We start from the raw sequence: 26,840 nt of genomic DNA, 5'->3' as shown, positions 1-26,840 counted from the left end.
TAACCTGAAGGACACATATAATTTATACAGGCGCTGAGCTCCACCCTCTGCCTCCTCTGTATGGGGAAGAGATTCTGCCTACGTCTGAGGGAGACATTTGCAATGTCAGAGGTGAGAGGAAAGCTGCAGTTATCACAGCTCTGCCTGTCACTTTATACCTCTTACCTTTTGTTATTATCCCAATACAGTCCTCCCTGGCTTATGGGTGAATTCTGCCATGTTCAGAAAGTCTCTCTTCACTTTCCATCTCTTCCTGTTAGTCAGTAGATGAATTGTCTGTATCTTTTAAGTTCTTCCACAAAATAATCTAGGAAAAAAAAAATATATATATATATAAAATAATAATATAGATATTATTATTATATACATACATGTATTATATTATATAATATATATAATAATAACAATATATAATATTATAATATAATATAATAATTATTATATGTATATATAAATTTTTGAAAATGAAGGGAGGAGATAGCCAGATCTTATCTATTAAAATTGCTTGTGTGAGAGGCCATTTGTGAAGGCCCTTTTCAAACCTTTACATGGGAGACTTGTTTTAATATATTACTGAGAACTGTACTACAGACCTGTAAATTAAGACTCCTTATTTTGAGTACTTGCTGCATGATAACCCAGCACAGAGGTGTTGGTGAAATTGGGATAAATATTGGTAGGGAAAGGGAAAGCTGTATACATCTTTTGGGCTCTTCCCCTTCACACACTTCTTCTAAGAAGAGCGTGCCAAGTTTGTATCTCCCAGTTCCCCCCCCACCAGTGGCATCCTTTGGAGAAGCAATGGATACAGTTTCCTCCACCTCTCCTGTGCCACCTGTGGGCTGCTGGTAGACAACCGTGGGCTGCTCGTCACAACACTGCTCCAGGCAATCAGTTCTGCCTGTGCTTTAATCCACATTTACAATTTCATGGTGGCTGTCTTGCAGAGACAAGCTTGGAAAGGGCCTGGGGGCCACCATAAGCTAGCAATAAATATGTGCTCACCTGAGCACCGTAATATCAGTCACAGGAAGAAATAGGATCAAGTTTCAGCAGACACCTAATACTGATGGAAGATGAGAGAGACAAAAGCTAGTTTTCAAAAATTGTAGGTAGTTTGGCAAAACCAAAAAGAAAAAAGAGGTGTAACCAAAGAACTGTGTAGGAAAAATAGGTTAACCTGAAATCTTTGGCTTTATTTTTTTCTGACATGCTGTCAATCATGCTTAAACCACTTGATAAGGCACTTCCCACAAAAACAAAAACAAAAAACCCCATAAAATAATTGAACATCCATTTTATTCAGATGCTCCTGGGTTTATGGAAGTGATAATTAACAGCTCAGATTTAGATTTCAAGAAGACTCTGCTGTGACTGACAATGCAGCCGCTATGCTACAGGACTGGACGCAGGATTACCCAAGAAGCGACATATCTGAAATACCAAAAAGAAAGATACCTGAAATAAAGATCTGCTGTAAAGTACAGGTAATCAAAGGGCAGCTACAAAAGCCCTAGAAAGATAAGCCAAATTCATCAGAAAGCATACTGGGGTTCGAATCAGTTAACCATGGAAGTGTTACATTCCTGCAGTAAAATCGTTCAGACAGCTTTGCTTGGAAGTGTGTAGCAACCCTTTTCCAGTGATAATAGAAAACCAAAGATAAAGAAGAAAAATCTGTTCTCCAGAATGGAGTTTTGGTTTTCCTCCTCCTTAGTGCTGTTGCAGCTTTGATTGGAGTTTCTGCTGCTGTAGCTGAATTGAGAGACCAAAATAGTAGGCTGACAAATTCATCTCCTAAAGAGAAGGCAAATGGAAAAACAGCCAGAGAAAAGCGAACTCCGCTCAAAGAGGGGTACGTCTGCCTGGAAACGGATCAACACATTCAAAACAGAACAGCTGCAGCAGGGAGACCCAGGCTTTAATGGAACAAGAAAGAAGAAAAAAAGCTCTTAAAAGTCTTCAAGTCAAGGTGTAGAAGTTATTTTGGAGAGCTACAGAATTAATTTTTCCAGCAGCCCCTCCAAGAAATTAATGTTTCCAGTAAATCAGAATGGCCAAAATACATAAAACATCTTGTGTTGCTTGTCAACAAGCGCACTGACAAGTATCACATCCATTTCCTCCTGGTGATGGGGGAGATGGGCTACGTGATGTCAGGCCTTACTGCAGACACAAAAAATGTACAGGATGGGGAAAGTAAGACAAAGAAATTCAAGTGCATAAAAAAAGGAAAAATAAATCTAAAAGCCTAAATCCAAAATAAAGAGGGCATACAGCAGAATGCATGAACTAACTGAACAGTAGGCAATATCTTCAGGGGGGTGCAGAAAGCCCTCCCCCTCCCTTTTTCTATAGGTGGGAACAGTCGTGGCAGGATTCTATCAGTTGAGTTGATAGATGTAGAGAATATAACGTTTTATCTGCGATTATAATTTGTAAAATGCTGTTCTGGACACAGAGAGAAGAGAGATTCCAAAAAGACTTTATGGGTTAATTAAGTTGATATCATCCTACTTTTACAATTGAATCTCAATTCTCTCAATTCTTTTCTGAATTAATATTAAGAAAGTACTTGGAAATAAGCTAAGAGAATTAAAAACAGAAACAGTCATACCAAATCACACTCGAGCTGAAATGCCTCATACAGAAACTGCTGGCAATCTCCAACAAGAGACCCTAAGAAATACAATCCAAATGGAAGGAATGCAAACTTAAGATGTTCCCAGTATGCAAGAAACAAAAGGTAATTAATACGGTGTTTAGCTTCACACAACTTACCCACTGTGCTGCTCACTAACATCCCTTTGTACAAAGCTACTCATAGCCACAGCTGAGCTGTCAGAAACCAAGCTGCAGAATGACAGCAATTCAAAATGGCTGTGATTTGGATCATCCTGTTGGCATCAACCTAAGAGCTAACTGAGGTAGAGCTTATAAAAGGTACTGAAGGCCCATGGAGCAGTTTCTATTATTTATCCCAGCAATGGCAGCAGCATAGCAAAATTTCATATGAGTATGTCATTAGCACTGATGGACAGAAAGTACCCTCAGTGAAGCACTTGGTCCTTTGATGCCCCATCCTAGCAGCTTATTAAGCAAGCATGGCAATTACCGAGACGCTCTCTTATAAATCATGATTTTGCTTGAAAATGGCTTTTCATTCATTTCATGAAATCTGTTAAGTAGAGAGAAGGGATGGATCTTCTTAGGGCTAGACACTGCCACATCGCTGAGAAGATGGAGGTGGAAGATGGGGTAGCTTTGTGGAGACTCCTTGTTGCACACGACAGTGGCAATGTGAGATGGCAGCCACTTTCTCCATGCCTCATAAATCAGTTCCTGCCTTGCTCAGCTCAGTGGCTGGGTTAGGAAAATTACAGTAATTTGAGGAAATAATAGTCTATATTCAAATTAAAAATTTTCAAAGTGTTTCCTCTATCTCATCTACAAAATTATAACAGATAATTTGCACCAAAAAATCTTACTAAACTATGTGTCCATTTTTTCAATTAAACAATGCCATGTGAAATTAGAACGTAGAGCAAAGCTTCAGAAATGTCAGACTGTCAGACCTTTCAAGACTGAAATATCTCATTTTGAAATAAAAGCCTTCTAAGTTTCACTGCTCTCTCTACACACAATTCTGTTTGAGCAAAATCCACACCTAATTTGAAATTATTTCACACCTCTGAATACACTGCAAACATCCATTTACATCACACCTAATGTTAATTAGAACAAAACACCACGTTATCTCTCTCTGAGCAGTAGTCAGGTGATAGCAGCATTACTAAGTTAATAGTCTTTCTGGCTATCAAGATCCAAACGTGTTTCAGAAAAGTAAAAGGTGCCATATTCTCTTGCCCATCTCATGAACCACTGCAATCTTGAAGATATCATACAGTAAAATCAGCATCTCTGGCCCTTTATCCATGTCTTTATCCTGACCAGGGTAAGAAAGCTAATAATTTCCTGAGATATTTTGCAGGTGTGGGTGTAATATGGTGAGATGGTGATCTCTGTAGCAGGGAGGAAATTGCTTATTATTTATCTGGGGGTATCTGAGGTCTGGAGTGCTGTCTTTCCAAGATGCGTCAATGTAAAACCACACATTGAAATCCACTGTGTTTAAGTTCAGAAATTGTTCTTTTGTTTTAAACCAAGTGATTGCAGAGCATCTAATTGAAATAATTGAGTAAGATACCTCAGTGTAATTCCACTCAAGCCAGTTTCTGAGACCTTTATCTTCAGATCTTATTCAAATAGTCTGACACTGATGTCAGTACAAAATTGCTTGAGTAAAGACCTCTGAAGAGTTAGGTAAGCATTACACTTCACCACTTGGCTGACAGGAAGAATTGACTTATGTTTAAGGCATTTAGTTTCAGATTATCAAAGGAAGAGTATCTTTCTTAGTTGCCACCAACCCCTTATATTTTTTGAATAATCATCTTTCCAGAATCAACATTTGTTTTATCCTATTGTTTTTCAGTTTAGGTGACTACAAATTCTTTGAGGCAAGATCTACTAAGGCAATGTTTGCTACTCAGTGTTACTATACAGACCAAGAGTAATCAAAAAACAAAGTTTACTGTCACATTATGACACACATATATCCTCGACACACGCTATATCCTCTCTAACCCTTCTGCTGTGTCAAATTCACATTAAGCCCTCTAAGCAATTTTTTTTCAAGGATCTACCTTTACCCAAGTACAGCCCTCCGATGTTGGGTCAGAAGAGCCAGAAGAAATATACAGGGAAGAACCATACAAGGTTCTTCTCAGAAGAACCATACAGGAACTGATTTCAGGTAACATGCAAAACATGAAAGGTTAGGTTCACTCCTGGCAGTAATTACCCTCCTAACAGTACTCCAGAATTAACAAGATTAAGGACAGTAGCACTCCTTGGGCCAAATGTTAAGCTCACATAAGGAGCTGAAGCAATAGAATTACTTTTACTTCTGAGGAATTATCTGGCCTCTCTCTCTCTCAAGTGGCATGCAGGCAATAACTCAGCTTAACTGGAACATAAAAACTTACCTGGAGATCATGGACAACCAGCATAGTCCATGGAATCTGCATAAAGATTCACATAAAAATGAGCATGAGAGGTGGGAAAGATGTCAGACAATTCAGCGTACACCCCTGCAAGCAGATTATTACAACTCATTTTCCTCCATATCGGAAAATCATGGGGCTTTTCACTATCGTTTTGGATGTTCTTCTGAAGTTACTACAATGTTGTCAAAATCACCAAGTGAACTTCTCTCTTTCTTATGCTCATCATTGTATCTTAGTTTCCTTTTTCACCGAAGTTCAATATACCAGCCAAACTTTGGGAACAATTTAAAATGGAATAACCGGAGTTGGACTGAAACTATTAGAGCTGTTAGAGTTTATGAACCTTACAAGTTTATTCACATCAATAAAAATCCCCATGACTTGCTACTGGTGATGAAGACTACTTCATGGGCTCTGCAGTCATGGGGATTTTAATACAGAAGCTCCTTCTGCATTGATACTTAACCCTTTTAAAGAGAAAATTTAGATCTGTGGCTGTTCTTCCAGTCCACTTAGAACATTCTTGTGACTAAAAAAAAGTCTTCCTAATAGTGCAACCAGGGATTCATCTTGAGAGCACCCTCAACTTTATTCCCTCAGTATGAAAGCTGCTTTCTGTCACCTGCTCCCCTCAGCCCAGCATAGAAGGCAGATCACTGTGAGCATAGAGCCAGGCACTTTAAATACACTGAGCTTCTCTCTGTTTGTATCAGCAAAGCTAATCTAACCTTTGCAAAGTCATCCATGGAGCCTGATACTATCTCTGAATGCCTCTATGCATACATATCATATCTGCTTCAATTTTTTTTTTTCAGCAGCACATAAAATAAAACACTTGATTGCAATTCTACATGCTCTCATTCTAGTAGAAAACTGATTCTTCTTAGGCTCAGCTCTTTTTTAACTTCTTCATTCATGTCATACTGTGGGACATATGAAGCTCCCAAGATTTTTATACACTGCTTCTTGAAATCGGAGAATCCAGAAGGGTCCTCATCTCCTACCAAAGTCAATAGAAATATATAGTTTTCAGCATAACAGAGAAGTAGGGTGCTTTTAACCTTAGACCTCCAACATGGTTTATGTGGCAGAAGAGGCATGAGATGGCCAACAAGCCTGAAAAATTGTGTGTAGATCATGAACTACTGAGTCTGTTCAGAGCAGAAAATTAAAATAAGCTTTCTACTCTGCCTCCTTTCCCAGAGGATCCAGAACTATGGGCCAAAGGTCTAAAATTGAGACCCAATTTTAGAGGTCTAAAAGATCTAAAAATTAGGTCTCCTTGGCTTAGCCAGGGAGAGTCCGCATTGGAAGACACAGACTCATTCAGAGACTCTAGCTTCTAGGGGTAGAGATCTGATGAAGACTAGATTTCAGATGTTGAGCTCTCCCAAATGTACCTCCAGGAATCAAGCCTCACCCACAACCTACCAATGCAGCGGAGCACTAACCAGTAATGGTGCCTACTCGGCAATACAAGCAATTTGTACTCTGCAACCTCTCCTCATGCAATAGATATGTTGCAAAGTGGCAAAGACCCTCACCTTATATGATTCAAACCCACTAATTGCTGGTGTTCCCCACAGTGTACTTAGAGACATACTGAAGGCATTTGTCAGACAGGCACTGGCAAGCAAGCTGTGAACCACAAAACTCCAAAATGTCCCGTGACTTACCTGCACCAGTACCGGGAACTAGAACACTCATCTCAGAGGAAATCTTATTGGCACATCTCTCCTCACCCTCCCCAAATAGGTTTCACTCACGTATACAGAAATTAAAGATAAATAAAATAAATAAAAGATTCTGAAATGCTCCTGGGCTGATGCCCAGCTTTCAGTTCTCATGCCAGGACTCTGCCTACATAGCTGTTTCACTACCATATGGGTGGCCAAGCAGTCACATGGGTAGGCTAGAATTTTTGATGCTACAGGATCTAACTGGCTGGAAGCAAAGGAATTGGGCAATAGCTGAAGGACTTCAAATGGGCAGCTCACTCAATTGCTGACCAGCCTAGGGGGTAGCTCCTGGTAATCGAGAGAAGCTAGCAGTGTCATGGCATCACAGGATGGTGGGTAGCCAGTGGAACAGGCCAGGTGAGTTCACAAGATTTACGAAAGCATGACAACTTTCCAAGCAGGTTTCCATGAAGCTGGAGAACCAGACAACCAAGCAGTGCAAAACCCAACCAAGATTTTCAAAAGAGTAAGTGTTGCATCAGAAAACTTATGATCAGGTCTATTAATCAAACATCGCTTCCTCACGCATGCTAAAACTGTGAATGGGAAGTACCTGACTGTTGTTAGCAACTCCTATTTCTTCCTTCTCCTCAGACGTGATACACAATCAGCTGACAACTTGGACAGATATGTGGAGCACTGAATGGATTGTGCAACAGCTTTGTGCTCTTGCTTACAGGAAAAAGAGGAGAGAGGAAGTGAGAATTTAATTGGTAATGCTCCCTTCTTCTCTATTTAAATACTCTTTGACTCTGTCATAAATTCTCCACACATCCTAGACAAGTTAACAAGCAATCCGTACAGTTAAATGAAAGTAGCAACAATCAGTTCACTTGATATCTGGGAAACTGGAGCAACATGGAAGGAAGATGAACTAGAAATGCCAAGAGAAATTACCATTACAGAATACGAAGAATCCAAAGTTAACATTTTAAAACACCCTTTTCAGACACCTTCAGTTTATGAATGCAAACACTGCATACTGGTGCTGCTGATGTTCCGAGAAACCCTACTGAGCTTCTGTACCACAGGAGACATCATTTTACTGATGGTCTGGAGAGCACCAAATAGAACACTGTCCAGACTTATGTGGCTCTGAATCAAATTAAATTAATGCTTGTATTACATTATTAAAGATGCAGCTAAATGTTGTTCGCTTGTCCTCAGCCAAACAACCTTCAAGTCTGTGGGGAATAACCTGGGAGTCACAAACTTAATTAGTAGTTTCACTCGGGCACCAGGGACAGTATGGAAGAAGTAGTGACCAAGGCAGTTTAATTTTCGTTCAATATGCTCCTGTATTATGAAGTCTATATTAATAACGTAAACAGAACACATTACAGTATCCATTGCAAAACCAAGAAACAAAGGCACTGTAAAGCTACTTGATGCTTTTCTAAATATGAGCAGAATTCTATAGCTGTATATTAACTACTCCTTTAATACCTAACATTTTGGAAGAAGAACTGTACAGAGGAACCCATGCCATCCCACTTCAGTCTCTAGAGACAGGAACGTGCATTTGATTTCTTAATTTTAGTTCTGGCTGTGATCATTCTAGGATTCACTTCCTTCCTCCTCACATATGTAATCATCACCATTATGTGGCCAGTCTGTGTCAAGACAGTATTTAACATTACCCCTACTGATGACAGAGCATCTCTGCATTTTTACTGCTACCTGTGTGATGCCGAGCACGAGTACAATTCTCACCACTTACAACAGTCCCTCACCACTCCAGACTATTCAGGGGAGCAGAGGAACTCCGTGAGTCAAAAAACAACCTACAGCCGCATACAGAAAGCTCAAAGTCATCTGCAGTTGGAACAAGAAGCGCTGAAAAGATTCAGAGACATCTTCCTGATCTGCAGCTACTGGAAGTTCATCAATAGTTTCTCAGGTTATGCAGTACCAGCTTTTCTACTGTCCATTTAGTAGTTACCTCATGAACTTAAAAAGTCAAAAGTTTTGACTTTCTTAGATATTTGCACATGTTCTTCTCAGGAACACTCTAACTGATACGAACAGGGCAACTCACAGTTACAATTCACTTGCCAGTTCAGGTGCTCAAGTGTTTGATGAAGTACAGCACAACAAAGAAATATACTCAAATCATTACTTCAGCCTCCCCTCTGTGTCCCCCACCAAAAACCCAACACAAGATGTTTTATTTGTAGGCTTAATTGCTGTTTAACTCCTGTCCTTTCATTCTACTTTCTCATGTGTGTTGGTGTTTGCGTTGGTGTTCATATAACCTATTCAGACTGCAGGGTTTTTTTCTGAGCAACAGTTCATCTGGGAGTTCTGTTGCTTTTAAGAAAACAGGGCTCACTTCTCTTTTGACATTTCTCAGTACCACAGTATCAAAAGTGACAATAAATTCTATTTCTGGTCCTTCAAATCTGTCTTATAGCTAAACTATGTATTTTCCCTCCTACACCTTCCTTTCATATTGTGACCCCTGGCTCGCCTCAGCCTCCACACCACATTTCCCTCCCACATGATCTCTAATTTTAAACCAAGCGTGGATGATTGGCTTTTATGTATAGCTCAATCAGACAGTAGGAATTCAGAAGGTACAGAAAGAAATGTATACATGGTATAGGTCATATTAAATAACGATATCTGGCCACAGTTTTAAAAATCCCTCTTTCTTCCATGCATCAAGCTTTCCTTTACATCTCAGCATGTACTAGGAGTCTAACGTTGACTGATATCCAGGGGCAGTGAAAGCCTATGTGCTTTATAAGAAAGGCTCACACAAAGAGACAAGATGTTCCCATTATTTCAAAGAGTCTATCTCTTAGTCTGACAGCGTCAGAATCTGAATGCCCTCATACAGAATGTAACTCTTCAACAAATATGGAGTAACAGAGCTGCCCAAGATATACATGGCATGTGACAATACACAAAAGCTGTCTCAGAAGAAGCCTTGCTTCCAGAGCCTGGGGTTCGTAATACCATGAGGGTAGAAGACACATTCCCTTCCCCTTCCTCACACCTTTCTTCCCTGAGCAAACATTGTGAAGGGAGTTCCCGAGCCAGTGTCTATTTCTTTATTCATATCTCTACTATACAGACACTAGCCCTTCACTTGCATCTTATCTGTGTCACTGGGTTTCAGCTCTTCCTGTTTATAGTTGGTGTACCAGCATGGCAGCAGTGCCATTAGGATAATTACAGTAGTTAAGATAGGACTCCCTCACACACTACCAAGAGACCTTTTGTGTCTCAATAATGAGGTCAGCAGTTTCCAAGATTCGTAGAGCAAGAACAAATTGTTCTGTCAGTGTGCCAGATTTGCTCCCAAGGTGGCCTGTACACCTCCTGCTTCTCTGCATTACCATTCCATGCTACTCTGTGCTTCAGGCTTTTCTTCCACAGGATGAACCATATCAAGCAGAAGCTCCTAAGGGCCAGCACCAGCACAGAGGCCCTGGAGGAATTACTTCAGATAATTAGAAAAGCAGTGGAGTAGGGGAGAAGGAGAGGAATCACAGGCCAAAATACTGCATACTACTAAGCTGTTGTTACAGTGCAAGGAAGAAGAGGAAATACAACTTATGCTGTCACAAATGTATTCTGATCTTCCAAACCCAAACCTGTACGCTTTTGCTGTCTCTTCAAGAAAGTCAGATATGCTGGGGCATCTCTGCTCAGCTCTAGCCTGTGAGATCTGACCATCCAAATTTTGTTTAGCATTTAGTCTCACGTCCCATTCAAGTCTTGGTTAACATGGTTATTTCCAATAACGCACAAATAGCATAGTATTTCCCTTCAGAGGATTCCACTAAGACAAATCTAAGCTTTTAATTAAATGGCATTTTTTTTAGACTTGTCTCTTATTACATTAAAAATTTGTGAATCTTCTCTATAGCCATTTCCTCAATTCATACCAATGCATTACAATTCATACTGAGGCACCAGAATTACTCACAGAACCACACTTCATAGACCTAATGACTTTAAGTAGGCTTGTCTGTGTATTTAAATTGAAGATAATGACAGATAAACCAGCCTCAAAACAGGTTACAGCTGAACTCCAGGACCCTGGTACAAAATTGGCACTGAATCTATCACTGAGGTACATACACAATTCTCAGCAGCTACGCAGAGAGTAAGTTTCATACAAGGCACAGCAGCTGACTTTGGAAAAGCAGTGTCTACCTAATGTCCAAGCAATAAAAAAGCACCCTGCATTCTACATAGGTGGTGAGTCACTGCCAGAATTGGTCATTTCTCCTCTCCATGGAATCTTAACCTTGGCTACACAAACTGTGAGGCTGTTGGTGTAAGACCTGCTGCTCTAGGCTCCCTCACCATTTTACAGAAGAAGCAGTGCACACCAATTGTTGTGCTACACAAGTTTTTGTAGTCTTTCAATACACCTTGAGCCATGTATCATCTTCTTGGCTAAAGCTCATACTGTATCTGCAAGCATTTCACTGTATCTGCAAGCATTTCTTGGCTAAAGCTCATACTGTATCTGCAAGCATTTCACTCAGTTGTTGCTATAGCTGTATGTTATGAAACTTCCTAAACATGCAATGTATCAGCTTTTGGCACAGCACTCTTGAGTAGGTGTGCAGTGCAAAGCATTTGTCAGGACTGGTGTGCACTAAACAGCATTCTGCGAGTCTTGGGATCTGCAGTTTCTATTGCTCTGAGTTCCACAAGGCCAAGTTTCCTCTGGCCAGAAGAGCCAAAGGATGTTCTGCATTCAGATATACAAAGACAGAAGAAGAAGAGGACTGTGACTAAAATGCAGGATGAGTCCAGCACCACTGAATTTTTAAATCTCACACTCGCATCAATTTAAGAAAAGGATTTCCATATAAGCATACTCCAAAATGCAGACTGCAGAGAACAAAGGTCTCTGGACAAAAACATTTCTGATACCTTCCAGGAAGGCAGAAGGAACCAGGAAACAGACACTTGGTATAAAATATTTTCCTGAAGTATGTCTATAGCAAAGCTTCTGAGATTTTGTCAATTTTATGAAGCACCTCCTTCAGATAACATGACATAGTTGGGATACTTTGAAAACTTAGAATTACCAAAGGCTTTATTTCGAGGGGTTTTGCTGCCTTAAGACACAGTGACACCATGTGGCCAACTGCTTAGTCCAGAAACTACACGTTAATGGAAAGGGCAGGGTAGACTTTACTTCTTTCTCTTTTACTTAATTAAATTTAGCTTTAGGGATGCTAAGATGCAACTGTATATTGACTGGTAAGAGTAAACTCGGATCGAACAACTTTTAGCTGAACAAATAGACAAAACGGAGCCATTCTGGATTTCAGCACGTATTCAAAAGTTCACAAAAATGTTGTCAGAAAATGCACCAGTAAGTTCAGAAAGTAAATATCCATCAGCACAGTTTGCACACGTGCCAAAATTTCATATTCACTTGATAGATACTATTGATAGAACTATAACTCTGCTCCACAAAACTGCACCTGGAAGTTGTGCCTACCCTACGGTTTAATTTCGCAGTAACACCATAAAAAAATGAAATTAATTTGAAAAGGGATCGATTCCTGCCTTGCTCTCATGGTTTGTTTGTATTCCAAGTAATTACAAGTACCTCCATTTAGTTTTACAGAGAGACCTCAGGAGAACATTTAAATTCACAAGTGGGAATGCTGCTGCTAGAAATGTTCTCAGTGGAAGTTATCACTCTGCATTATATAATATGGTGATTGATGTGATGAATCATCCCTCCCTAGTACAGCTCATATTTTCCAGACCAAGTACTGCACATTCAAAAGGTACAACTCGTGAAGAACAGTAAGAATGGGCAGATATCTTCTTTGAAAGAGAAAGACAAAGGCAGACAGTAAGACAGATGAAATTTCAATACTTATATATACCATAAACAGAGGAATACATTAAATCGACTCTTCACCCATTGCTGCCAAAAATTTATGTAATAAATATAGTAAATATAACTAAAAAGTGTGTATTTGGGGCAGGGCTCAGGATGCCTCGCTCTCAAGAGCAGGAAGGAAGAAAAAGCTTAAGAAACATAACTGTTGGTTGCAGAGGATTTACGAAGTTATTGTTCCATAAACACTGCTTTTTGTATTTGTTAGATAGACAACATGTTGGTGTCATTTTTTGTTCAGTACTGAATGCCAGGTGGACAGTTTACTTCAACACTGTCAAAGTGCAGCTGAATTTAAATTCAATATGTTGGTCTGAAAAGTGATGTAACAAGATTTCCACCTACACAGATGATCATTTAGACCCTGGGAAGAAACAGCCATGCACTGGACTTCCAGTTTCTTCAAGAAAGGAGGCTGAGCTGGGAAATTAATGACCTGAGCCCTCGAATTCTGTGACCATGACTAGTGAGATTATGCTGCCATCTTGTGACCCATGTGCTCTACTTCTTCACAGTGACACCAATACTACGCCTACACTGGGAGGACAGTGTACATCTCCCTGGTATAAAAGTGCAATAAGTTGTGAGAAGCTGAGCTCTTCTTTGTATGAGGACCGCTGTCTTCCTTCCTTAGCTCTCTTACCTATGACTACCGGGCCACATGCTTCGGTGACACTTCCACTGCTAATGGCTGCACTGTCCATGGACAGGACCAGGTAGAGACTGGAGGAAGACCTGCAGAGGTGATGACACCCACAGTTTAAAGGAGGAGGGTTTTGTAGTAAAGGCTACAGAACATCCCCCTGTTGCCAAAAGAATCATCCACATTGGAAAGCAAAACACAGACTTAGCCAGCATTTAGATATGACAGCATGCAGTGAAAAAAGACATACTTCTCATATCTGGGAAGGAGAATTACTATAATGGATTACACAGTTTTGCGCATTGATGACAAATTTTTCCTCTCTAGGTTCCCAAGTGTAGAGCTTGTATATTTACAGTGGGATTTTTCATGTTTAAAAAAAAGTGTATTATGATTGGCTATATTCTGAATCTAAAGGAGGTTGTTCCACCTGGCCAAATGAAATACAACAGCTGTATGACAAAGTGGTTATGATGTTCCCTTGAAACAATAGACTTCAGTTGCAGCGACTGCACTTTGGAGTACCTGGAAAAAGCTTAACAGAGCTGCAATCATATTGAAAAGCAAGTTAGAAAACTCTGCTAGCACTAAGTTTCTTATTCATAGCTCAACTGTCCATGCTTCCAACAATGTTCACTCCCTGGATGCTTAGGAAGTGTCAGACCTAGAATAAAACCTTGAAATGCACATGCATGAGAAGAATTCTAGGTGCAAGCAGGCTTGAAAAGCCTGAGTTAGGCAGGTGGCAGTTCTGAGCTAGGATACATGTCCAGGAAAGCCCACAGAAGGAAGCATAGCTCAAAGGACCCCTCAACACACAACTGGAGCAACAGACTGATTCTGCCTCTTTCTCTCAGAAAGGGAAGAAAAACTCTTTTACAAGAGCAGGTTTTCAGTTGTCAGAAAACCTCTATGAATCCAGACTAATGTTCAAGATTTGCTGATGTTTTTTGCAGGATGGCAGTAAACCAAGGATACATTGGACATTCATAGCTGGCAAGGACACAGTCTCTCAATCAAACTTCATCCACATATGAAAACAAATATTTGCTACTGATAAAGGTAAGAAAGTGGCTCTATTTCCCTACAGAAATTATTGCCATGGCAGCATTTGCATCTCTCTGTTTTGAAAGCCCACCTCCAGGCACACATTTTATTTGGGGACAAAATCCACCTCTGCAACAACAGTTTGTACTGTACCTGACATTTCTCCCTCGTTTCACAAGGAGGGCTTAAGAGACACCACAAGAACAGGGTGAACCCCTCAGCCTTGGAGCAAATAATATCTTTACATCTTCCTCATATGTAGTCTTCCCTCTATAAGAGTAATATAGAAAGCTTAAAATGTCTACCACCACTCCTCTTCCTTCTCTGGTACAGTCCACTCTCAGAATAGATTCAGACTGCAGCAGCAGTCCAGACATACAATGGACTCATGAAGACCTCAGTCCATTCCAGTATTAACTGAAATATGTTGTATTGACCTTCCTTTCAACCTACTTCATCACAATAACCTGTAATACAGATATTTCTGAGATACAGAACTCACCTCTATCCACAATGAGAGCTCAAAAGTTGGCATTCTTATAATGAAAGAAATGAGGCAAAAAAGAAATGCAGATTCAGAAAACCTAACAGAATGAAATAGGCTAAAATGTAAGAGAACAGAACAAAGGAGAAACGGACAAGGGAGAAATAAACATCAAACCCTGGAGGCAGCAGCAGCAGTGGTTTGATCTGTGGCTCTTCCCTGAAGCAAATAAGGTAGTAGTACACCCTGCGCCTGTTGGTCTGCAGAAGTCAGAGCTGTCTGAGGGCGCTCCAAAACTGCCAGCCAAGCAAATTGTACTGATCAAGTTTCTTCGGTGAAACTTTTTTTTTTTTTAATAATAAATGGCTTTTGAGAAACCAGACTTTTTTTTTTTTGTTGTTGTTAGAAAGGGAACCCTTTGGTTTTCACACTTTCTTTAATGAAAACCTGAAATACAGAAAGAAAAATCTTACAAAGAAAAAAGCATTCCTGACTGTCCTTACATAGAACTATAGAACTTTGCACAACAAGAAGGGCAGAGACATTCTTCTGCTTCCCAGGATAACTGCATTTCTGCCCATGGCATCCTAAGACACCTTCCATCTAGAATCTCCTTGACTCTGTGCTAAGTGCATGCATCGACCCACAGAGAAATCACCCCCTACTTTTTAAGTGTAGCAGGAGGGGAGCTCTTGTCTTCCCAGAATGCCACATCCCATGGAGAAATTTATTCTACAGGGTAATAGGAAAGCAGTTGAGACATGCACAAGCATTACTCAATTCAGGGCTCTATGTACAATGATTTAGCCTGAACAGATGGCTAGGAGGTTATAAAAGAAATGTGTTTTACTATATATGAGTGCGAAATGAAATGACTCTTTTGCTAAAGTTGGCTAAGAGTCAGAACAGCTACAGAGTACATAGGATTTATGAGACTAACCTCTGGATTCCTTCCTGAGCCCAGGAAATTGCATTCCTTCGAGATCTGGACTGACATTCATTAACCATGAAAAATTATGCTCTTTTGCAAGGAGCGGGACAGGAAGGTAGAAGTACTGAAAAGCCAAATTGTCTTACACCAGAAAAGAATAAAAAGGCTAATAAGTCAGTCCTCAACATTTCTACTCTCCTCTCACTCCAGAGAAAGGGAAAAGTTGCACTTGCAAAGGATAGAGAACAAATGTTCTCAGAAATTCAAGTTAAGAATTTTTCCTAAGTTTGTAAATTGGCAAGTAGAGAGGCATGACCTGCTTCAGCCCATTATTGTCCCGTGTATGGTGTTTTCTATACAGCTAGTCAGGCAGACAAAAATGATGAAGAAAAAATGCCCAGAAAACAGAAAATTAAGCAGAGAAAGGAGACAGCTCTGGCCCAAGTACTACTAAACTCTCTCTGCTTAGGAACTACTAGGCATTTTTCAAGACCAAAGCTTTCTTTCAGGTGTCAGAAGGTGAAAAGCCCACTTATGGTGGCTTTTTTGAAGCAGTTCTTTTACTAATGGACAGTGATTCTTTAGGCTATGCAAAATATGCTTCAAAGCCAGAGACAACTGAAAAAAAGAAAAAAAGATAATGTCTGTCTCCAGCCCTCCTCACCCCTCTTCTGGGCATGGGCACAATATTCCAGATGCAGTAAGGGAAACACAGAGCACAACAAGAGTCAAGTATCCTGAGGAAACTAAATTAGCAAAAGGCTAACTTCACATTGTATGACGTGGCAGGTATTGGCTGATAAAGCTTTCACTTCATGAAAAAAATACCAAAATTTCAAAATTTGCTGTTCCAATGTAGAATAAAATTCAAGACTTTTTCTTCTGAACCCATCATAACCAATCACAGGTACAATAAACAATTTGTTGATCAGAATGCTAGTTTGGGAAGTAGGAGAGTGTCATCAGGCAGAGCAGCGGTATGCATCCCAGCCTCCTTATCTTTCAAAACTCTACTAGTTTCTCTCATATTGGAGTCTGTTTCTTCCTACAAAAAGATTTTCATTTCAGTATTTGCCGCCTTCTTCTAACAGAGGAATCTTTCCTGCATGCCTGGAAGTGTAATTACCTGCCTGGTTAAATTTATCCTTTGGTTTCCACAGAAGACAATGTCTAAGACGTAGGCATTCCAGAGAACAGTAGGAGATACCACATCCTATCCTGAGGCATTCACACATTTGCTGCAGGAAGTCATAGGTTCCTGTACCCATTCTTCTGACTGAGGATATAAGGCATGAATAGTGCATACCATTTTAAAGGATAAACAAGCACGTATTTAACCTGTTGTGAACTAGGATATTTCAGACAAATATAGAGAAACTGAATATGCCATCCTGCAAGCAGGATTTTAAACCTGATCCTGATCTTAAAGGGATATTGTCTTCTTGAATTGTAATTCATCCTATAGAAAATAGTCAGGAAGGTTAGGAGGCTGGTTATAAGTCATGGAAGGCTTCAGATGACTTTACAGTGTTTTAGCTACCTCATACTATGCACAGGAACATACATATTCTTCATAACAGTGCAGCTATGTATAGTTTGATAACCACAAAGACTTATTTTTATTATATCTGCAACAATTGTCATGCAGTTGAGAGAAGAATCCCCCTATACATAAACTGCCACTTGCAAACTTACCCTGAAAGGTGAAAAAACATGCTTATCAGTACCTATGGACCTTACAAACATACCTTTCACTGGAAAGCAACATGATCACATTCCACTTTCCATCAGACAGTGCACATTCTGCTAGAACAACCATGAAGACAAAGTAATGTGTCTTCTCTGCAGCCCTTTGCAGCAGTCCAGAGCTGCATGCTGGGGATTTGAGGGAGGATTCAGAGTTGGTGTCCATTCGTTGCAAAACAATCAACTCTCTGTCAAGAAAGACATAGAAAATATTTAATTTTTCCTCAAAAAAAAAAAAAAAAAAGGAAAAAAAAAGAAAAAACATAGCAAACATGCAAGCAAAAAATGATTTCTCTGCTTCAGCTCAGAAGACCATTCAGCCCAGCATCCTGGCTCTGCCAATGGTCAAAGCAGATGTTCACAGAGAAGTCCAAGAACAGGACAAGTCCATAGTGGTAATTCTCTAAAATACTCTCACGGTTTCATATAATTTGTAGTTCTGGGACTCTGAGTGGGATAGACAGAGTCTTTACATTTAGTCAGTCTTGCTGGATAACTCTTACATAAATTTGTCCACTGCACTAATCAGTACCTTGTGTACTGATGTGATGGTAAGTCACGTGCAGTGGGTTGGTTTGTGCAGCATCTATCAGAGAAGAGGTCTACTCTCAACTGATCCACAGTCTCTACAAAAAAAATAAAAATGCTTGAAGATCAATGGAAAACATAATTGATACAGTAGAAGTAATGGACAAATATATTTTATTTACTTTAGGATTCATACATAGTACTAGAAATATTCTGTCAGTAGCACAAAAGAGCACAGTAGATAGGTATTCATCTCACACAGTTGCTGCCAAGAACCAATGACTCGTCAGCAGGCCAAATGCACTGAGTCCAGCCCACACCATCATTCTCAAATTCTGCACAGTGTCATGCACTGATCTCTAAGTCACTGCCTAGTGCTTGAATTCTTAATCTTAGCATCCAGAATTCGTGAACAGCGTGTGTATTCAAAGTAACACCAACACAACCGGCAAGGTAGATTCTCAGAGCATCAAAGGTAGCAGATTGAAAGATCAGCCTTCCCATCTCAAAGACAAAATGTATCACTTGTATACACCATTATGTACAAATTGCACTGCTACCAACGTAAGTCTTCGATGTCACATGAAGAGGTAATCTGGTCTTCCTGGAGCTGCAAGTGCTAGCAACTGAAACTGAAAATTGAGCAGGCTAGGTATGAACAAGAATGATCTACAGATAGCTATGTTCTGCTAGTGTGACACCAATGGCTTCTCCAGCATTTTGTTCTTGCCCACTCCTAATAGTCTGTCTTTTGAGCCAACACTTGGTCCTGCACCCAGTCTACCACTTCCCTCACGCAATGACATGCTCAAACTAGCTGATTACTGCTGCAGAATTCAGAATCAGACGGACTAGTTATAATATAACTAAAAGCTCTGCTAGAGTTACCTTGGATTAATATAAGGTCACAGAAACTCTAAAAGGCATGGTATCACTCCCCGGTGCAAGGTATTCTTAGCAGAGCTAGCCTGGAGCACGTGGCCACAATTTTAACTGAAGTTACTTTAATGTAGACTTAATTCACAGTCAAAATGCAAGATGTTAAATGTTCAGTGGTTTGTGTCACTGAACAGATACAAGCCCAAATTAATAGAACACAGCTCGTAAATTATTTCCTCCAGGTGGTATCTAGAGTCAGTGCACATTTTTGGTACATTTTTCACGAACAATTTTTTTTTCACTCTGGAAAACACTATGTTTTAGCGTTCCTATATTTTGCCCTGGACAATGATTAATGACAGCGATGCTTTGCAGGAAATGTTGCAAAGGGTGTTAGTTCATTGGAAACATTCATATTCCTTCTAGCCAAGCTTCACTCAAAATATCACTTTCTCTGCACTACATTTGGCTCAGATTCCTTTTCCAAATTACATACGTGGAGCATACGTGGAACACTAAAAAGTGCAGAATGGGGACTTTTTTTTTTCTGAAATGGTTGCATTACAAAATTGTTAGCAAAATATCGCTATAGTCAAAGTTTTGAATGTTTTTTGTCATTAAAAAGTTGTTTTATCCTAGAGCTTGAAAACAAATAATATGGTAACACATGACAGAGCGTTGAGTAAGCATTGAATTTTAAAAAAAGAAAAAAATGTCCCTGATCATCTTTAGACTTCCAGATACACACAGGAAACCTGAAGAGAAGATGGGGAAAGACCACTTCTAATTACACCTCACAAGGCATATTCTCACCTTTCATTTCATCTTTCCTTCCGCCCTTTGGCTGAGAAACAACCCTGCTTGCAGAAGCCATGCAGAGATGCTCCTTCTCCTTGGTAAGAAACTACTAGCATTACAGGAGCACATTTACACTGAAATCTCCTTGTTCAGTGAAGCTCTTAGTAAAATTCCACCAAAACCTCCAATATTCACTACTTTTGCAGAGGCCTCAATGTGCAGGTACTTTCTCAAAGACGTTTAACCTCTCCTGTAATTGTGGTTCACTTTTCTCTAATAAAGACATTTGGACTCCTTTCATTCTGCAGTTTCCTCTGAGTTATACCTCACATACAGCAAAAATGCTTCAGGATCAGCTTTAGCTTACATACAAATAATTGTATCCGGTACTTTTAGGTATCCATTGAAGAGCTTCAAGGGTTTTCTTTCCTTGTCAACTACACAGAGTCTAAGAATGTATCTGGCAAAGTATAGGGAAAGAACCCATGAAAGAAAGGTCAGCCTCATAAGCTTTTTCAAGGAGCCTTGAAAAGTACAGGGTTCATTGCTCCATGTAGTGCTCAAATTATGTCAACCTGGTGCTCCTGACCAAGAGTCCCTGGAGCTTTTCCTGAAGAGCTATTTAGAGTCAGGTGGAGCTACATGAAGAAAAATTCACTGTGACACAGAAAAGCCACAATGAAAAGGAGAAGCTGTATCCAAAGGTCTCACAGTGCAAAGAGCCTGTGGCCTGCTTCACTGACAACTACTTTAAAATAGTAAGCAATATGCGTGTCACATAGCTCAGATCACATTCACCCAGATTATGTTAGATTCAGGACAGTAAGGCTACAGTGGAGATTAGAGATTCAAATCACAGATGGGATTTTTTGACAGCAATTACATTCCCTTTGGGTAGTTTCCTTTCCATGTTGAGAGACCACAAGTTCAACCAGAGCAAAGAAGGAAAACTTGAAGAATGCAATAACAAGTCAGCAATCTCTACTGTTGCCCAATTACAAATGAGCTATGGAAATGATAATGCCCAAGAAGAGCACTGTGAGATGTATCATTCCCTTTTAACAAATTTGTTCATAGCTGCTTACATGTGAGACTGCTTCTCAGTTTCTTAGGAAGCTCTTCTCATTCTCTTAATAGACATGTAGTGCACAGCGCTAAACAAAAGCAGGACTGATGCAAGCATCAAGCTGAGATCTTTTTGTTCAAGTGAGTTTTCTGATGTGCTATTTCATCTGAAGCACTTTGCAGTTACAAACAAATTACAAGAGAAGATTTCTGCATCTCTGTTTTATTAGTTTTATCGGTTGTGCTTAGCATGAGCTCTCCTTTGCACCTAAAGATCAATAACCTATAATTAAATAATACCTTTCCCATCATCCTTGAATAATGTTGCCCATACACTGCAAGCCTGGAGAAACTACACAAAGCAGCCTGACTCTACAGAAGAATCTTTGTCTCCAACTCAGAAAAATGTCATCTTAGCCCCACCTGTCCAAACTACCTCTTCGGCAGAAGAAATGCTAAGAATTCAAAGCATTCTGCAAAACACTGCAGAATATGCTCAAGAACATAAGCATTTTATTGAAAATAGGCCACTTCCAATTACTTGATATTAGTCTCCCTTTGGTTTCCAGTTTCTATTTCCTGAAGATTACTTTAAAATCTGAGTTTCTGAGAAGGCCAGCTGATTTAAAAAGAATACCCTGCACAACTGAGCTGGCTGACATATTTTTCTTATTTGAATATGGCACAGACTCAGCTAAATCCGCCTTTTCAGACTTTTTACTGCTTAATCAGTCTTTTCAGTCGTTCTTGCCGGTCACCCCCCATGTGGTAAATAAAGAGCTTTCAAATGGCTGGCAAAGCTTTAATTTCAGAGTGACAAAACAAAGAGGTCCTGTGTGCTACCGTCATCGATGGAGTCACGTCGCAGCTCTCTCCTACCTCGTTTCAACACTGCTTTCCTTGAACATGACTGCTGAATGTGGCAACATAACAGACTGTATGAAAGCACCACTGACAACATTGTACATTTACTGATGAAAGTATTTTTCCTTTAGTAGTAGTTTCCTGTAGTGAAAGCAAATGTATTTTCTCAGCAGCTCACAATATTGTGATTCAAAATGTAGGTCTGTAAACTGCCCACTGAAGACTGAGAAAGCATGTCTTCATCTCAGAAGGGATTAAAACAGATGTGAGTTACACCACAGAACACACTGTACTGCATAAGCCTCACTGTGTTCAGTAAAAACAGAACAAAACCATTCATCTCCCAGAAGACCTCAAAGCACAGCGTGCTGAGCCTCAGACAAATCTGGATGAACAACCCAAGTGTTGTTTTTTTTTCGACTACTTCGATAAAATAGAAAAATGATGGAGAAAAGAATTTCCCATTATCCAATCTGAACTGCTTAAATGTGTTTGAATTGCCTTGTTGCCACACATTGTTCTTCTGCCAGGTCCTACCCATTCACCAGCTACCATTTCTGCAGGACACAGACACACAGAGTACAAACAGAAATGAAGAGGTAGTAACAGAAATCCCTATAGATCACCTGTATGGGTGACCAGGAGAGAGATCCCCGCTGAGCAATATCCAGCCACCTTCTGAGGAAGGGGCAAGAAATTGGAAGCATGCGAGGGAGCACACTCTGCATCAGATACATTGCATTAGAGTCCACAGCCCTTTAAGGCCCAAGCATTGTTCCCTGAGGTGAGAAAACTGAGGCTACAATCCTGCCTTCAGCAGGATCTGGGCTCCCTGGGGGCAGGAATTCCCCTCAGCAGGAATTTGTTCTCTCTCCAAGTGAGGTTTTGCTCCCTCAAAGACAGACACCCATTTCCTACTTCCTTCCGTGGTCAGAATGGGATTACAGGGATAAACTGAGCTTCAACATTCAAAAGCAGGTACTTAAAACATCTGCAACACTCCCAATCTTGAGCAGCATGCAAACTTCTATGCAAATTTTCCCCCTCCTCTTAGTGATAAGAGGTTAAGAACTGCATAGGAACTCTCCAGCCAAGCAGAGAGATAGCTTGTGACTACAGTAGGATCACTGCCTGTGTATTTACAGGCACTAAGACAGTCAAAGCCTTTGTTCAGATAATTTCAAGTAAACTGTGCATACACACAGACATATTATATTTATTGAGTAGTGCAGTGCAAACTTCAGTCTGACACGTAGCATATCTGGAATCAGCAGGAGATACCACCAGTGTAACCTCAGTGCAATTCATCTCTTCCGGTTTTTGAAGTATCAGAAACAAATGTTATCGCTGCCCTTCAGAATAAATCAGAAGAGTGCCTCTTCACTCAGCTGGGATCCGAAATGTAGCACCATTTTTCTATAAAAATGTGAGCAAATAATATACCAACAGGAAAGGTAAGTGCATGTACTGATATATTATTCCAAAAAAACACTGCCTGTATCTATGTTAGTTCAAGGTGTAATACAATTCAAGGAGGACTCTCCTTTGAGAGTATTTTCTGCTGCAAGGGGAGAGGGACAGAGACTGAAGGCAGGCTGCTTTTGCACTGAGCTGGCTTTGCATGTCACCATGCTGGGTCTTCTCTGATGACTCCGGCACACAGGCAGATCAGATGGTGCCAGTTTACACTGCACCTGGGGGCAAGACAGTTCCCAAAAAACTCAAAAATGGGAAATTACTCAGGAAGATTTTGGCCCTAATGCACTAAGAAATGAAATACCAATCCTGCTGGCACTGCTGACAGCAATACCTCCACTAGAGATTGCTCTTAGGAATGTCTGAGTTCATCAGGTGTTTCCAGAAAAAGGCCTGTATTCTGTGCCAGGCATCTTCTTGTGCTCTGGCATGCTCCCTCCACTGCCCTCCCCACTGCACAAATACCCCAAGCACTTTGTGGATTGAAGACTGGCACAGAGGCAGGTATGGTGGCTCCAAGAGGTGCCCTGCTCCAGAATAGGAGCAAAACTCCACCTTCTGTCCACACTGATGAAGGCGCTGAACAGCATCCCGGCAGTAAAGGTCACTTTTCCAGTTCTTGTCATCCAGCCCTGACAGAAAGAGGAACTTGGCCAAGGACTTCTCCACGGGAATGCGACTACCCCAAGTTGCTGGGTCTCTGTGATCATCTAGGATATCTGAAAAATCGACAAAACCAGACTCCTCATTGGTCTTCATTCTCCCCAAGTCATAGGGGTGAGCAGGAATAGTGAAGCCATCTCCCCTTAGGGGAATGAAAGAATTAAAGCCACTTCCAGATATGCTGACAGCTGCCTTGATGCCAGGTAGAAATGTGGCCATGGAAAGGGCTAGATCAGCTCCTTTAGACAAGCCCAAAACACCAATCCCAGCATCTTTTACCTGAAAGACAGTTATGAAACAGCCATTATCAACTACCCATATCCAGGGCTGGCATAACATCTCTCCTTTGGCTTCTTCACTCCTCATCTGATTAAAATCTCCTGTTTTTTGTTTTTTTTTTACCCATTCCCTTTCTCTTTTTGAGTACTATCACTCCCTTATTGATCCCCTCATAAGAGTGATTATGAATTCTACAGCTCCTCAACATTTCCTCCCCTGTAACATTTTTTCTTCCTGGTTCACTCCATAGACAAAGCCTCTTTCTTCTTCAGCATCCTGGCTTGATACTTCCTCTCAGTGCTGTACATTTTACTGCTCTTGCCTCCAGAAACTCATCTTAATCTTCTCTCTTCAGGCCCCATGTGGAAAAACACTCTTCCATAGGTTTACCTGCATTGATTGCCTTTCTTGGCATTGTTTTTTCAAACACTGCTACAGCTGACCTATTATCTTCTGTTACATCTTGGAACACATAAAGTTCATTATGCTTGAGGCTGAGTAAATTCAACAACTTTTTAAATGAACTTAATTATAGTGAAGGCTCTTCACAACAAATTCACCTTGTAATGTGCCTTGGTCCTGTAAGATACTCTGAAAGTTTCACAGCTCTATTAGAAACAACACAAACAGCAAGGTTGAATTCTGCTCTCAAAACTGACTAAATCCCTGGTATCCATGTGCTAGCAAACAACTATTCTGTTAAATGAACACCACACTAAGTAGCATTCCATTCAAAGCTTAAACGATACTTCTCTTAGCCTCTTTTGCTTTAAGTGTAATGATATATTGCTATAGAAGTATTTTTTTCATTCCAGGTACTTACTGAAATATAACCCCAGCATATAAAACAAGGTGCAAACATGCTGCAAGGTGCAAACATGAAGTTGCAAACATGCTGCATCTTCAAGAGATTCTGTTGTGACAGCGTTCTATTGCTGCTCTGTGAAACTTTGTCAGAATCAAAAATCTACACCTCAGAATTAGTGGAAAAAGTCAATGGATTTTCTCTCTTCTAAAATCTTGTAAAAAAATAAGATCATCTGCCTAAGTACCACTAGTCCAGGAACTGTTCTGATGTAAATCTTATACTGGTTGCATAGCAGCACTCCACAGATGGCCATAAGGTGCTCTGCAAAGCAGTGATCCAACTATTTGCAAAACTGGAGCTGAGGCACATTCTTTTCCATTTAAGATCATACTGTCTTTCAGACATGCTGTCTCCCTCTTCACCTCAGAAACTCAGCTACATTCAGTGATGTACAGCATTTCACATTAGGAAATTAGAGAATAGTTTCCAGTAGGAAGAGTACCATAATTTGTCTCCTACCTGCTGCTGCTTCTGCAAAAAGTCTATAGCCTCCTGAAAATAATCCAGTTCAAGAATCTCCGGCATAGCAGGCAGATCTTCAAAGGCCATGTAAGCCAGAGCTAGAGTCACAAAGCCTCTGCTAGCCAGAAGACTTGCTCTGTATTCAACAAGTCCTCCTCCAGATCCATACAAATCGATAAGACCAGGGAACGGTCCAGGTCCTGCAATGAAAGCAATATATATATATATATATGTATACATACACATACAGACTCACAGAGAAAAGTTTCTAGAGTTGTCCTTCCAGTAGCAACTCAAAATCCACCAGAATAGCAGATATCAAAAGGAAATCATCCTTTACCAAAGCTTTACATGTCAGCTCTCAGGCATGCACACGATCAGTGTCACTGACAAGTACCACTTCCTTAAGGATATATCATTGCAAGTCTCCTCTATGGATTATCTCAAACATTTCTGTGAGCAGCACAGAGTATGGAATCTGCCTTCCAGAGTCTCTCTCTACTGATCAGTTCTCTGCTAATTATGAAGCTGAATTCACCCTAGTGCCAGCTGAGGGAACCATTAACCAGGGCCTTACCCCGGGTTGCTGAGTGTATCCAGGGGCCACAGGGAACACACAGAAAACCAGAACGGGATTAAAACTCACCAGGAGGGAGGAAGAGAGTTGCTTTAAGCCGACCTTCTCTGACTGAAATCCTCTTCACTCCCTCTCCTAAAAAATACCGCTCATGGGTGCATTTTCCCAGCAACTGGCTCATGTCCCCATGGCCTTCATATACTTCCAAGTCTACACAGAAAGGGGTCAGGACGTTCCTCTTTGCCAGCCGCTTATACGGTGTTTTGGACTGCAGAGACCACAGCAATCCCATGGGCTCCACTCCAGAATAGCTGCCCCCCAGCGCTGGGCAGCGGGTCAGATCAAGCTCCCCACTGCCGCCAGCCCTGTAGCGAGCGTGGGCTTGGAAGAGCTCCCCAGCCTCATCCAGAAGGCAGGCTCTGAGCGTGACCGCCTGTTGCGGCAGGAGTCCTGTCACACGGATCTGAACGGGGTCGTCGAACAGACACCTGGGAGAAGGCAGAACGGTCACCTGCACCGCCATCGGGCTCTGCGGGAGGCGAGAGCAGCCTGCTGCTTTTTGGCGAGACTCAGGCTGTGTGAAATGAGAATGTCGGCAGCCTGCGGCTTCCCAGGCTTCAAATCTCTGCCAAAGTCCAGAAGGAAGCACAGTGACAGCTTCCTCCAGCCAGCAGGCACGGGCTGCTGGGAGATGTAGTTCGGAGTAGGCTCGATTCCAAACGCATCGTCTCAAATGTCCTGCACAAACTGACCTGCAGGGACAGAAGTTGTCACTTCCTCCTGGCGTGCATTTTATTTCAGGATATATAAAGATTAAACTAATAACCCTGAAACT

The 26,840-nt window shown here is 40.8% G+C and overlaps 1 protein-coding gene across 3 annotated transcripts; it reads right to left on the bottom strand.

The window, feature by feature from the left end:
- Nucleotides 1-165: 165 nt before the first annotated feature.
- On the bottom strand, nucleotides 166-26,635 carry LOC423222 (acyl-CoA thioesterase 1-like). Of its 3 annotated transcripts, XR_006939369.1 has the most exons (6): nucleotides 26,075-26,635; nucleotides 25,426-25,628; nucleotides 23,712-24,098; nucleotides 18,079-18,172; nucleotides 17,549-17,734; nucleotides 166-307 (listed from the first exon to the last, which is right to left on the bottom strand). XR_006939369.1 is itself a non-coding variant. In XM_046942109.1 (4 exons), exons 1-4 carry the CDS (start codon nucleotides 26,526-26,528, stop codon nucleotides 23,061-23,063), a joined length of 1,080 nt encoding a protein of 359 aa, XP_046798065.1. In that variant the 5' UTR covers nucleotides 26,529-26,635; the 3' UTR covers nucleotides 22,877-23,060. The 3 variants fall into 3 exon arrangements, 2 of the variants coding, with proteins under 2 accessions (XP_046798065.1, XP_015142611.2); XM_046942109.1 differs by lacking the exons at nucleotides 166-307; nucleotides 17,549-17,734; nucleotides 18,079-18,172 and adding an exon at nucleotides 22,877-23,096; XM_015287125.4 differs by lacking the exons at nucleotides 166-307; nucleotides 17,549-17,734; nucleotides 18,079-18,172 and having other exon boundaries at nucleotides 22,877-24,098.
- Nucleotides 26,636-26,840: the final 205 nt, after the last annotated feature.

Source organism: Gallus gallus, chromosome 5 (genome assembly GCF_016699485.2).
Source record: "Gallus gallus isolate bGalGal1 chromosome 5, bGalGal1.mat.broiler.GRCg7b, whole genome shotgun sequence".
In the NCBI taxonomy this organism is placed as follows: domain Eukaryota; kingdom Metazoa; phylum Chordata; class Aves; order Galliformes; family Phasianidae; genus Gallus; species Gallus gallus.
The sequence above is the reverse complement of the archived record's forward strand: the minus strand, read 5'-3'. Positions and strand labels throughout refer to the sequence as shown.

Bases quoted from the DNA above. Each gene is read 5' to 3' on its own strand.
- LOC423222 (XM_015287125.4), bottom strand. From the start codon at position 26,528: ATGGCGGTGCAGGTGACCGTTCTGCCTTCTCCCAGGTGTCTGTTCGAC. The intron at 25,629-26,074 runs GTGAGTTTTAAT...CTTTCATTGCAG, and splicing joins AACTCTCTTCCTCCCTCCTG to GACCTGGACCGTTCCCTGGT. The intron at 24,099-25,425 runs GTAGGAGACAAA...ACTGTCTTTCAG, and splicing joins TTTTGCAGAAGCAGCAGCAG to GTAAAAGATGCTGGGATTGG.